Here is a 13,421-nt window from a genome sequence, read left to right as displayed (position 1 = left end):
CAAATTGGCAAAACAGATTGATTATTAGGTAAGACTTTTTGTCCATGTTGGCTTAAAAGTTGAGATTGAAAGATAAATCAGAAGCCCCGTAACAGCTACTAAAATACCATTATATGTACTACTTAAGGTTTACTCTATTTTCTCTGATGCATAATGTGAATTTACACCATAAAAACATTATAAAGGTATGTGGCCCTCTGTTTCATCATGACAATGCTTCCATGCACAAATCCAGATCCATAAATAAATGGTTTCCCAGTTTGGTCTGGAAGAACTTAACAGAGTCCTTACCTCGACTCCAGCCGACACCTTTAGGATGAACTGGAACTCTGACTGTGAGTCAGACCCTTATCACCCTGCATCAGTGTTTGACCTCACTAATGTTCTAGTGGCTGAATGGGAATATCCCTGTAGACAGAATCAACATCTTGTGGAAACCATGAAACCAGAAGGTTGTGTGTGTGTGTGTGGGGCGGCTGTGGCGTAGTGGAGAGCAAGGTAGTTCTCCAATCAGATGGTTGGTCGGTGGTTCGATACCCGGCTTCAGCTGTCGATGTGTCCTTGGGCAAGACACTTAACCCCAAGTTGCTCCCGAAAGACTGGATGTTGCATGAATGTTAGTTAGAGTCTGATGGTGGCACCTTGATGGTAGCATCAGTGTGTGAATGGGTGAATGATATGTAATATGCTACTGATTGTAAGTCGCTTTGGATAAAAAAGCGTCTGCTAAATGACTGTAATGTAATGTAATGTAATGTGTGTGTAGGTGTGTATCTCGATTGCATCGATTGCGTGTGTGTATCGATCGTGTGTGTGTATCGCATATGTTCTTCTGCCTCAAAGTGTTTTCCTACTCTTACTATCAGCTCCACTCGCTCTCCAATCTCACTGATTATGATACTGAACAGACAGTTTGCATGTCTCTCACCCGTCAGAGGCCTGATTGGGCGACATGAAAACATGTTCATGTACGCAGGCTACACCCAAACAGTAAAGTGAAAAATTTTGCATGGCCACACTTTTTCCTCGTGGTTGAAGTAAAACTATAAGGCCGATCAGTAAGTAGATTAACACTGGAGAAGTTCTGTTCGTGGAAATACAACAGGCTGCTTTCTGCAGCAGCTTCAGAAAACATCACATGTGTTTAGGCTTTTGTTCGTAGTATTACTGATATGTCACAGATAATGATAGTGTACAGTTGAGTATCTCACTGTGTCACTGTCAGTCATTTCTTAAGTGTAGAAAGAGGCGTTTTAATGATAAAAGCAGGAAGTGTGTGTAAAGGGGATGAGCAGACAAGGCAGTGGAGCTCAAGTGTTTTTAGAGTTCAACAGAGGAAGAGGGGGCCAAACCTGGACCGGCTGAACAGACACACTCACTGGACCCAGGACTGACAGTGCACATGACCATCAGAGATCATCGCTTGGTCTGATGGCAGCTGTCTGATGTGTTTCATTATGAATGTTTCCTTGCTGCTGCTGCTGCTTGGCTTCCAGCTGCTCCTGATTTTAAGTGTAGGAGCCAAGATACAAAAAGCAATGGTTTCACCGGAAGACCATGGCACTCGCCTCCGAGGCCTCTGGAAGCTGCACATGAGGGACAGCCTGCTGAAAGGAAAACGTAAGCCAACACTAAGGAACTCTTTTACTTTCCCCCAGAATGGAAACCAGAAGTTCTCTTAAGTTACTTTTTCAAAAAGTTTAGTTGCTTTTCTGTGTTTCAAGTTTCCAAAATGCAATGTCAGGAAAGTCACATGTGTAATTACTAACCTTCATTGTGGCTGCATTGAAGTATCTGAGCGTGTAAATATGTGCTATTGGCCTTTTTCACTGAAAATATTTTAATATGTTACACTATATTACTTACACCTGTGCTTTTCCAGCTAAAACAAGTCAAAATGTGTGCTCTAAAAAACTATATTGCTTACTAAAACATTTAAGTTAGCAATGTAATGTAACATTTTTGTCTTTTTGTTTGGCTGGTAATATGTTTTAATGAGCGCTAATCTGCAGTTTTTAGTCCTTTTTAGAACATGGACTTGTGGTGCACCTGGGCTTCTTGTAGCCGAAATGAGTATTACAGCACAAATATTTTTTTCGTGTTTCACAGATTTAAAATAAATAAATTTGGAGAGACAATTGTGACAGAACCTTTTTTCCTGTTCTTAAGTCATAAATACAGCGAGAAAACTATTGAGATCAGACTAAGAAAATGGATTGCCTGAATGTATATACTATCACCACTCAGTAAACAAATACAATTACATAAAAAAATACTTTGTAAGATAATATCTATATACTATTCTGTGGTTTTGCATTGAACCAGGACCCTCTCCTCAGCCAATAAGAACAAGAGGAATGAAGACAATAACACGGCATCTGAGTTTAGTATTAAGATATATTTGTAGCAGTTGCAGCACTTTTGCACCGTTTTGGAGAACTGATGGGAATTCCCTCAGAGATGATTTTTGCAACAGCACTGCAAGATGCTTCCAAAATATTTTATTTTTTTATAACAAGATAACAGATACAGACTATTTGTTTAAAACGTTGTTGTTGTTTTTTTTCTCTTGATGAAATTATCCAGAAAATCAACTAGTTGTCAAAGTGTGATGGATTCCCAACAGTCATTCATCTCTTTGTAATGCAGCATCTAATCCTCATCCAATCAGAGAAGGGATCAAACAGCAGCTGCTCTACTGCCGTGTTGGGATTGGCTACCATCTCCAGATTCTGCCGAGCGGCTCTGTAAGAGGAGTCCACAAACCCACTGAGCATTGTGAGTTCAGTCCACCTGTATGACCCCTTCACCACGCCCATGTGTTAATGATTTGTTTAAACCTGCAATGTGCATTGCATATTCATTTGTTTGCCGTCTTGCTGAAGTTTTCTTCCTTGGGATATGGCCAATATTGTAGACCCAGTTTTTATGTGAAAATACTCAAGAGGTATCTGTGATACGGTGTCTGTTTCTGTGTATTAGTGAGCGCAAGTAACCGGAATGAAATTTGCATACATGGCCAATAAAGCTGATTCTGATTCTGATTCTGATTCTGATTCTGATTCTGATTCTGATATACCCTAAGATATCCAAGCCTTTATACATTTTTAACCCTGCATTTCTCCATCTCCTCAAGGTTGGCTGAACGTGTTTGCCATGAAACATGGAGTGGTGGGAATCAGAGGAGTCAAGAGTGGCTTGTACCTCTGTATGAGTGGAGAAGGCCTGGCATACGGAACGGTATGGAACCCACTGCACAGCTCACACCAGTAATACAGCACAGCACTTTCTAAGACCTGGGGGAAACAGTGTTACAGTAAGGAGGAATTGATGATAGAGCTTCCTCGCTGAACACTAAGTACAGGGCTGCATAATGGACCCAAAACACAATCAGATAATATTAAATGTCTTCCTGACTTGTCTTATCCAGGAGCGCTTTTCTGACGACTGCCTGTTGAAGGAGAACCTGGAGGAGAATCACTACACCACCTACTCCTCTCTGACTCACCCAGGCATCTATCTGGCTCTTTCCCACAAGGGAGAGCTCAGGAAGGGCAACAGTGTGGGCCGCCACCAGTCCTGCACCCACTTTCTACCTCGAAGGACATCGTGATCAAGGTCCACTACCAGCCAGCTTCTTCAGAATCAGGCCCAATTCAAGCAACGGACTATAAATTGGCCTCCACACTGCAACATGGAAAACTGATACTAGTACCACATTCAAGAGACATTATTGGTGGGATTCTTTGGAGCGTTACTTGCTGTATGTAAGGACAGTGAACTGTGACACCCATCCACTCATCCTGCCACCACTCAACAGTCGGAGGGTCACTCAACAAACAATGGCTGCTCGTGGTGCAATGCAGTGAAGTGTAAATGGTGTTGGCATGGACTCTAGTATTAAACACAGAGGAAAGATTAAATAATATGCACGTGTCTAACACTGAACAGTAGCTGGTTGGACAAAATGTTGTTCAAACTACATTAAACAGTATTCTTTTCTGATATTTTCAAAATTGCTCAAGGATGGAAAATAACTGAAACCATTCAAGTGTATTTCTGTATTTCTGTCCTTTAAGCTGCACTAATCAATATTTTTTAAATGAGCAAATTACAGTGTCATGTAAACCTTGTGACTAATCAACAGAGAATTATCACCAACCCCACATTCACCTCCTCTCTACAGAGCTTTTTAGCCTTTTAAAGCTTTTGTGTTTAGGGGGGTTTCCAGCTAGAAAACTCTGACTGCATTAGCAACTTTTCCAATGTTCCCTACCTGCTCAGCACTAAATAGCAGACTGGCCCAGTTAGCAACTAGCTGGTGAACAGAGTGCAGTTAAATAGACAGATGATACACTGTTGGGAATAAGATATTTAATTTTTTTGTTTAAATTGATGGATGACTAGAGGTAATAGAGAGTTGTTTATACAGTGTTGTTTTTGACCATAGTGAAAAGAAAATACCTTTAAAATGTAAAAACTAATATATTCCTTATTAATCATATTTATTTTGTTTGTGTAGTTTTAGTTATTTTTGTTTCTGAATCCATACCAACCCGTTCTCCCTCCCAACTCATCAAATACTGATGGTCGGTCAGTGCCCCTAGGCATCTCAGACCGACACATGGAGGCCCCCTTTCACTGCTTTATGCAACCCACCAGGCTTTTAACGAACTCCAATGTAAAACGTCCCGCTGTATTTTTGGACAGTACGAGCATGTGACGTTGTATAATGTGTGTGAGAGCAGATAGGCAGGCAGGAGAGGTGGTGGATGGTTCAAACAATCACAGAACTTTCCTTCAGTAGACGTTCATGTCCCGTGCGAACCTAACAGTCAATGTTGACATTTTTGGGGCCGGCTGTGGCTCAGAGGTAGAGCAGGTCATCTTCCACTCAAAAGATGATGATTGATCCCCAGCTCCTTCAGTCCACATATGTTCTTGGTCAAGACACTGAACCCCTAATTGCTCCCGAAGGCTGGTCCATCAGTATATGAATGTGAATTTGTTTAGAATCCTGATGAGCAGGTGGCACCTTGAACGGTAGCCTCTGCCATAAGAGTATGAATGTGTGTGTGAATGTTGACATGAAGTGTACGTCGCTTTGAGTGTTCGGAAAAAGCGCTATACAAATGCAACTCCATTTACCATTTTGTCCACTGAGTCGTTATGTTCAATTCAATTCAATTCAATTCAGTTTATTTTGTATAGCCCAGAATTACAAATTTGCTTCAGAGGGCTTTACAATCTGTACACATGCGACATCCTCTGTCTCGGAACCCTCACATCGGCACAGGAAAAACTCCCCTAAAAAACCCCTTTAACACAGAGGGAGAAAAAAGGAAGAAACCTATGGGAGAACGACAGAGGAGGGATCCTTCTCCCAGGATGGACAGAATGCAATAGATGTCATGTGTACAGAATGAACAGCATAACAGAGATACAACACATTCAATGTATATGACATAAATGATTCATATAATAAGACTACTTATAATAACAGCAGCAATTATTATAGTAAAATTATAATTATGAAATGGGGATAGTAATGTGACGTGATTCACATGAGTCGCTGGTCATGGTCCTTTATCATTAGCTAGTGACCTGAGTCTCTAGTAAGTAAAGTTAACATCAACCACACTCTTTTCCTAAACCTAACTTATTAACGATGTTAATGTTGCATTTACACCACACATATTTACCGGGCATTTACCAGCTCTGGAATCATGTTGGTTAGGACAATATGAACTGTGTGAATAAATTATAACTCTTCTCAGTAGTGTGTTTTAAATCATTAATGGATAAGGCTGGTTTTATTTTCTATTTCGTATGTCAGAAAATAGAAAACATTTTAAGAAGTTTATTTTGAATGGACACTATGCATGTAAAGAGCATGTATTGACCAGGCGGCAACCAGTTCTGAAAATTGAAGGCAATGCTTCATGTCTTAAACCTGCATTCTCTCTAATGACCAGCAGGGGCGACTCCTGGTTACATAAAGAAGTCAATGAGAAAATGACTCTACTTCTCACTTAGTGTATTGACCTCAGTAAACATTGTAAACATGAGTTTATGGTCTCAATCTCTAGGTTCAAGTATTCTTCAATACAGCATGATGTTCATTTCGTAAATGATGGTCCACTTGGAGTCAAATTGAACATTAAGCAGGGTATGCTTTAGGGTGGGGCTACTTTATGATTGACGGGTCTCTACCACTACCTGATCTGTATACAGCATTTCTAAGTTACTCCTCTGCAGTCCAAATATTGTCACTAAAGTTCACTGGTTGCAAAAAATCAAGACTGCAACAGCCAAATCCAAGATGTGATGGCCTAAATGCCGAACTAGTGTCATCAAAACCTCATCCCATTAAACAATTGTAGATGACTGCATTCACTTCTTATATACAGGCTATGATATTGACCCACCGTCCCAACTCGTTTGAAACTAACACTAAAGGGGTACCTAGTGCGTCGATCTCTGATGCCAAGCAGCACTGACCCATTGCCAGGATTTGACCAGTGGGAGTGAGAATGTGTTAACAGTGCAGGTTTAAATACAATATCTGTTTTCATAATCAGGTTGTAGTCTGTTGTATCCCTAGATATACAAACTTGGGAGGGGGTGAACCAAAGACACTTTTAACTAAATGTATTTCTGCTGTTGGAAGGTAAATAGATGAGCTAGCTTACTTATATAACCACCGGGAAGTTTGACATTTGCCAGAATAACTATTTTACTTAACTTGCCATGAAATGTAATCTGCTGTAATAGCATCTGTTTCCTGCTCTACTATCCTTTAATATTTCAGATGTTCAGTTTGTCTGTGGCTCCTTCCACTGGTATTTAACTCAGTCAGTTACAACTTTAGCTTGAAGCCATGTCTGGCTCTTAGAGATGTTCGAAAAAACAAAAAAAGAACCTTTTCGCTTACCTGAATACCTGCATTTTTTTCTGATTTTAGGATAGCCAATTATTTGACATACCTGTGTATGTTAATTACATTAGGGCATAATGTATGTTGGACTTATAGGATGATTTCACCCAATTTAATAACTCTAGCTTACACATAGTGGTATGTAGCCAGGCAGGCAGGTTTAGTTGTATTTGGGTTTGAGGTCTCGATCCTCACCCAACGGACAATCCACAAACCAAACTGTTTACACTTTCTGCTTAAGAAATACTCCCCATAAAAACGGTTGAGTTTTTCATATGGAAGTATCCACTGCACAGGAGAATTTCATTCACCCCTAAAGGAATAGCAGCAGAAGTTAGGGAACATTTGTCACATATAATCAAAACTATCTGCGTGACTCTGGTTGAATTGACCCTTTGAATTACATTTTGAGAAATATTTAACTGATATACCTGTGTATGGGTCTATTGGCAGAAAGCAGATGGACAGTGAAGCTACTGGACAGTGTCCAGGCAGGGAGCAGCAGCTTCCCTTCCCCTCCACCTGCCTCCCCATCCGACTCCCAGGACACTTAAGGGACACACAAGTCTGTAATCCTACCCACAGAGTGGGAGGTGTAAGGTCATCCGATCCCCAGTCCGAGTGGCAGCACTGACCTGCTCAGGTGTCTCTTTGTACCAAAGAGTAGGCACGGCAGGAGGGCAGCCATTAGGACAGAGCGTGTAGAGGGAGGAAAAGGGCATAAAGAGAGGAAGAAGAACAGAAAAAGGGAGAGGGACATACTGAGCTGGGGGGACATGGTCTTAGATCAAGCGCAGTCGAGTGTGGACAATGGCACATTGACAGAAAGCTATGTGGAGATCAGTATGTTGGACAAAACTTATTAGACCTTTTATCTGATGATTCTGAAAGTTATTTTTTTCCATTTTCTCTCTTCTTCCCTTACTTCCATTTTGTCTGTCTTTCCTCTATGAATGTCATCTCTTCTTATCCCATGGGTTCTCATCTCTTGTTTTCAGATCCTGCTGCAAACACTGCTCTTCCTGACCCATCAACTCCCACAACAGTAAGTGGACAACATTTCGTGAAAGGAATTAGTGGTGGAACAATCAGTTGATAGACATAACTTTTTTTGGTTTTATAACACTGTGAATTGATTGGATATTTGTTTTTTTTACAGTTGGTTTGACCAAACAAAAACTTTTAGGACATCTTGAGAAAATTCCAATGTGTCTCTTCCATTATTTTTTGACATTTCATAGACTTACTTATTTATTGATTTATATTTGTAAGGTTATTCAATAATGGGAGAAGTTATAAATTACAGCCCTAAATGAAACAATGATTGATGGATAACCACAATTTTTAAGACACTTACAAGATTCAAAGTTCACCAGAGGGGTATTCAATGACCTATTTTATATCCAAGAACAAAACCTTAAAATCTCTTTAAGTTGCTTCAACCACAGACCTTATTTCAGGCATCTAACCAGAGACAAAGAAAACACATTGACTTCCAGACGAGGGAACAGGAAGTGCAAAAGTGCTGAGACATTTCTAGGTTTTAGGACACATACCTGCAGGACTCTAATAGAAAAGAGGATATGTGTAGTCATTTTATGTTTCTTTGTGGTAATTTTGAGTCTCACCCTAGTTGGTACATGTCTCTTTGGGTCAAATGTTATAGGTGAGGGCCAGGGGAGCCACTGACACTTGTGGTTCCCCCTAATACTCAACTGTTCTTGAGTTAATGGTACAGCATGAAACAATGGATATAGAGATTACTGGACACAAATAGAGTTACATTGAGAACTGCTTGAAATATGAGATGATGTGACTGACCTACTGTTTAACGAGGATAATAATGCTACATCTGTCCCAGATTGAGTTATATGTTCTAGCCTTTAGCTCTTGGTTCCTTGGTCCTTCACTTTGTCTAAAGAAAAGTTGTTTCCTTACCTTAAATACAACTCTGAATGAGGAGGTTTAAAGGCAGTTAAGCTGTGTTTAGACACTAAACTGAAAAATAAGACAGAAAGTCAACCCTGCAGTTTCAGTAAAAATCTAGTATGAATACTAATATGATGATATAACAACTATGTTAATGTTGCATTTAAACCACACATATTTACAGGGCATTTTCCAGCTCTGGAATCATGTTGGTTAGGACAATATGAACTGTTTGAGTACCTTATGACTACATGAGAACATTTTGTCCTCTTCTCAGTAGTGTGTTTTAAATCATTAATGGATAAGGCTGGTTTTATTTTCTAGTATTTTCTTCAGAGCCCCTGTCACTTGGGCCTGTGTGTGTGTGTGTGTTCCTAACATAAGCTATCTTTGGTAACACATTTGAGTGTGAAGACTAGTTAATAAGGGACGGCTAAAAGTAAAGTAAACGTGTGTGTGTGTGTGTGTGTGTGTGTGTGTGTGTGTGTGTGTGTGTGTGTGTGTGTGTGTGTGTGTGTGTGTGTGTGTGTGTGTGTGTGTGTGTGTGTGTGTGTGTGACTCGGGGAGATAAAATGAGAGAACGAAGGAGAGGGAAGAAATGGTAGAGAAGGGTAGGAGAACAGGAAGGAAAGCTAGATGAGGGTTTAACTATAGGCCACACGGAGTTGGCAGGGGTTCGGTTAGCTGTAGGTTTCAGAGCTAAATTTGGTAAGTCGTGCATTTATCTGAGTGCCACCAATTAGGTTCACCCATCTCCGCTGGGACTCTGAGCCCGCCCAACAGTAGTGATCAGCTGGCGGTCAACAGATAAAGTATTCTTTTGTGCAGTGAACATGATCTCCATATTGCTTTTTCTGCTTTTTAATGGGTGACAGTTTGAAGGTCCACTATAGAACATTCTGTATGTACAACAAATGTATGCTTAAACGTTTATTAAATCATCCGGAATTGCCCTGCTGTCAAGATATGTGAAGCCTTCATTTCAAAATAGAGAAACTTCGGTGTCCTTAATATGTCCAGGGTGTACCCTGACTTCGCCCATTGACAGCTGGGATCGGCTCAGCACCCCGCGACCCTTAACTGGATAAGCGGTTACGGAAGATGGAGGTAAAATAGCAATAAAATGTCAAGAATTTTATTCTTGTTCTATAATTTCATAAATACAACAAACTATAGTTTTTGCTTATAGACTGTGGTATCAAATATCCAGACAAATTTTATTTGGCAGGGAAAATCAAAATGAATTAAACAGAAGCAAACCATCAGCAGTGTATTAGGTAATCCACAGTCTTACTTGGTTTTCTAGCCACCTTCTGCATCCATTGCACTCTGATATTTTAGTTTGCACTGTTGACAATTCTTGTAAGGACCAGAGAGCAGCAGTGGCCATACTGAACTCCTCAACCCCTTCCATTGGCTCAAACCTAGATATTAAGGACAGGTCAGCCTATCAATCACACCCTCAGCCCAAACATCTCTTTTGGCAAAAGTTTGATCCCAAATACAGTACGTCTCAGAGATCTTGGATAAAGTCATCATACTGGTGTCTCTGTGCTCTGTAGATGCCTTTTAATAAATTAATCAGTCATATGGACCATTTCCCTCTCTTTTGCTCCCATTTAGGAACTTAAGGCAGAGACAACCCAACCACCGGATTCCTCCAGGATAGAGGTGGTTTCAGTGACGGAGGAAGACCTCCCCACTGTTGAGACCCCCAACACACTGAACCTTAGCCCCCTGGGCAGCGTTGCCCAATCGGAGAACGATTCTACCAAACCTGAAGAGCCCCGACTTCCAGCTGCACCTAGCCCCACCATGCCAATCACCAAGGTGCAGACATTTATTAACGGTGAGACTGTTCTTGAGTTAATGGTACAGCATGAAACAATGGATATAGAGATTACTGGACACAAATAGAGTTACATTGAGAACTGCTTGAAATATGACATGATGTGACTGACCTACTGTTTAACGAGGATAATAATGCTACATCTGTCCCAGATTGAGTTATATGTTCTAGCCTTTCGCTCTTGGTTCCTTGGTCCTTCACTTTGTCTAAAGAAAAGTTGTTTCCTTACCTTAAATACAACTCTGTGTTTTTATTCAGCCTTTAAGATGCTTCCATTGCAGGTAAATGACTATCTGATCATGAATGAAGAGGTTTACAGGCAGTTAAGCTGTCTTTAGACACTAAACTGAAAAATAAGACAGAAAGTCAACCCTGCAGTTTCAGTAAAAATCTTTTAAGAACCTCTCCCAAAGAGCAAAAGACTGACCAACAGACATATGCAGTAAGTGAGCTGGGCAAAGTATGAATACTAATATGATGATATAACTACTATGTTAATGTTGCATTTACACCACACATATTTACAGGGCATTTTCCAGCTCTGGAAATGAACTGTGTGAGTACCTTATAACTACATGAGAACATTTTGTCCTCTTCTCAGTAGAGTGTGTTTTAAATCATTAATGGATAAGGCTGGTTTTATTTTCTATTTCGTTTGTCAGAAAATAGAAAACTCAAACTAGAAATGAATGTATCCACTTACAAGTATTGCGTGTATATCCAAAACCTGTTATATCTTGTTCCTCTGTGCCATGGAGCTGCAAAAACATTAATCTCATCAATGAGTCACACTGTTACACTGGCTGACCATTTCCTTCATTACCATGAAAGCACACACTCATGCTGCCTGAAATACTCACTAGAGCATCAAATGTGTATTAATCAGCTGCTGAAAATAGTCCCCAACAAATCTACTATTTCCTCCTGTTTGAGTGACGTTTGTTAAAAACTACAGTGAACAGCTGTTTTAGGAAATTACTGAGGCATTTCAGAAAACAAAGTTGTCTTTAAAGATTTCCGTCTTCATTAGGATGAATGGACTTGGAATGTAGGGAAGAAATATAAAGATACAAAAGTCTAGTTTTTTCCACTCTGTTTTTACTAAAGATAACAGACCCATTGTTTCATGGCTTAAATTGAGCTGAGAGCAAATTTCATAGATTTTATTTATGATTTCTAGAATTCGCACATCATAACAGCTTTTCTGTGAGGTTGTTCTAGCTCTTCTTCATATTGTATCATATCTAAACAGTGTAGATGTTCCTAAATTATTTTGTCTCAATAGAGGAGGACTTGGATAAAAGCTGGAGGAGCAGACTGTTGTCCCACCGCTTGGAGCTGGTAATCGCTTCGTGCCTCATTGTGGTGGTCACTCTCGCTCTTGGCATTGGCCTTGGAGGTAAGGAGCTCAGTGATGTGGTAATTTTTTCCATTTGGCTATAATGGAGCCACTGTGGCATGGACTGCCTTGGCTCTATCAATATTTAATGCTGCCTTTAATTCATGTACAAATTAGGTCCCTCCCACACAGTGCAATCACTGACACAATACCCCACTTCCAGCTTTAATTTGTTTGTCAGATATGTCAAGTGAAGAGAAACCGCCATTTCTAGAGTGCAGAGTACCATGTTACATGTTAGTTAACACGTTAATATGAAGAAAGTCATCATGTGGTATTGAATGTCATGGTCTTGGGTATTATTTTAGTCTGTTTCCTTATAAAGTTCACTTTTATGTCATGTTTGGTTTTCCTTTCAGTTTTTGTGAGTTTTCCTTTCTTTTTGCTGCCTTGTCTGTCCTCATCAGTTTCACCAGTCCCTCATTAGTCCTACATTCACCTTGTCACCTGCTCACCTGTTCATAGTTCCCTTGTTTGTGAGACGCTATTTATACCATTTCAGTTTCTTTGTTTTTTGTCCGTTCGTCCTTTGGCATGCCTGAGTCTGCAGCTGTGGTCGAAAAGTCAAAAAATGATGTTCTCATGTCCTCATAAGCACTTTCCTTGACCTCAGTGGAGAACGTCATGAGGTCAAGGAAAGATGTGATGAAGAATTTATTCGGACTCAAAAAAACTGCGGTGCTCAGAAAATCCCTTTTTGTCATATACAACTTGTGGTGCATGTGAGGAAGGCTTTTTCTACATTGGGAGTACGAAAAGACGCCTGAGGGATCGCCTGAGGGATCGCCTTGCAGCGCATAAATATGCCATTAGAACTAGGAATTCAGATTACCCGAAGGCTAGACACTTTAGTGAGTGTCACAATGCTGGTGATTCCTTATTGCACACAGAGGGCATTGAACACATTAAACCTCTGGTCAGGGGGGTAAAAGGATCCGGAAGGAAAGGATCTGGATGTGTTACAGTATCCTGGTCTAAATCAGGATATATACTTCATATTTGACTGTCATTTTATCTTTGATGTAGGCTTCTCTGTTTTTCTTGCAGCCTTTGTTGGAGAATCAGAATCAGAAACTGTTTATTGCCAAGTACGTTACACATACAAAGAATTTGGCTAGGTGATAGGTGCGTGACAGTAAACACCAAAACAACACAAAATAATGCGCACCAACACACCTAGGCAGCCACCCGTGGCGCCATCTTGATGATCTAAGAATATCTATAGGTGCTTTTCTCCTATTTATGATGTATATCATAACTTATTTTCTGTACTATTTAATGTTATTATCCTGGTCCTGTGGTTGCCT

General features: G+C 40.2%; 2 protein-coding genes across 2 annotated transcripts in view; both read left to right on the top strand.

Moving 5' to 3' along the window:
• Window positions 1-1,445: 1,445 nt before the first annotated feature.
• fgf9 (fibroblast growth factor 9) lies at window positions 1,446-3,613 on the top strand. The gene is made up of 4 exons (XM_054615754.1): window positions 1,446-1,620; window positions 2,650-2,778; window positions 3,137-3,240; window positions 3,431-3,613. The coding sequence occupies exons 1-4, from the start codon at window positions 1,446-1,448 to the stop codon at window positions 3,611-3,613; spliced, it is 591 nt and encodes a 196-aa protein (XP_054471729.1).
• Window positions 3,614-7,713: 4,100 nt separating this feature from the next.
• Window positions 7,714-13,421, top strand: part of tmprss3a (transmembrane serine protease 3a) — a 28,893-nt gene continuing 23,185 nt past the window's right edge. The window contains exons 1-4 of the mRNA XM_054615753.1: window positions 7,714-7,780; window positions 7,936-7,982; window positions 10,490-10,715; window positions 12,001-12,114. Coding sequence (XP_054471728.1) covers window positions 7,714-7,780; window positions 7,936-7,982; window positions 10,490-10,715; window positions 12,001-12,114 — 454 coding nt within the window. The remainder of the gene's footprint in view (window positions 7,781-7,935; window positions 7,983-10,489; window positions 10,716-12,000; window positions 12,115-13,421) is intronic.

The sequence above is a fragment of the Anoplopoma fimbria genome, chromosome 16, assembly GCF_027596085.1.
Source record: "Anoplopoma fimbria isolate UVic2021 breed Golden Eagle Sablefish chromosome 16, Afim_UVic_2022, whole genome shotgun sequence".
In the NCBI taxonomy this organism is placed as follows: domain Eukaryota; kingdom Metazoa; phylum Chordata; class Actinopteri; order Perciformes; family Anoplopomatidae; genus Anoplopoma; species Anoplopoma fimbria.
This window is presented reverse-complemented; position numbering and strand designations above follow the sequence as displayed.

Excerpts from the sequence above, each read along its gene's own strand:
- fgf9 (XM_054615754.1), top strand. The coding sequence starts at position 1,446 with ATGTGTTTCATTATGAATGTTTCCTTGCTGCTGCTGCTGCTTGGCTTC. Across the intron at positions 2,779-3,136 it reads CCACAAACCCACTGAGCATT|GTTGGCTGAACGTGTTTGCC; the intron begins GTGAGTTCAGTC and ends CATCTCCTCAAG. Across the intron at positions 3,241-3,430 it reads AAGGCCTGGCATACGGAACG|GAGCGCTTTTCTGACGACTG; the intron begins GTATGGAACCCA and ends TGTCTTATCCAG.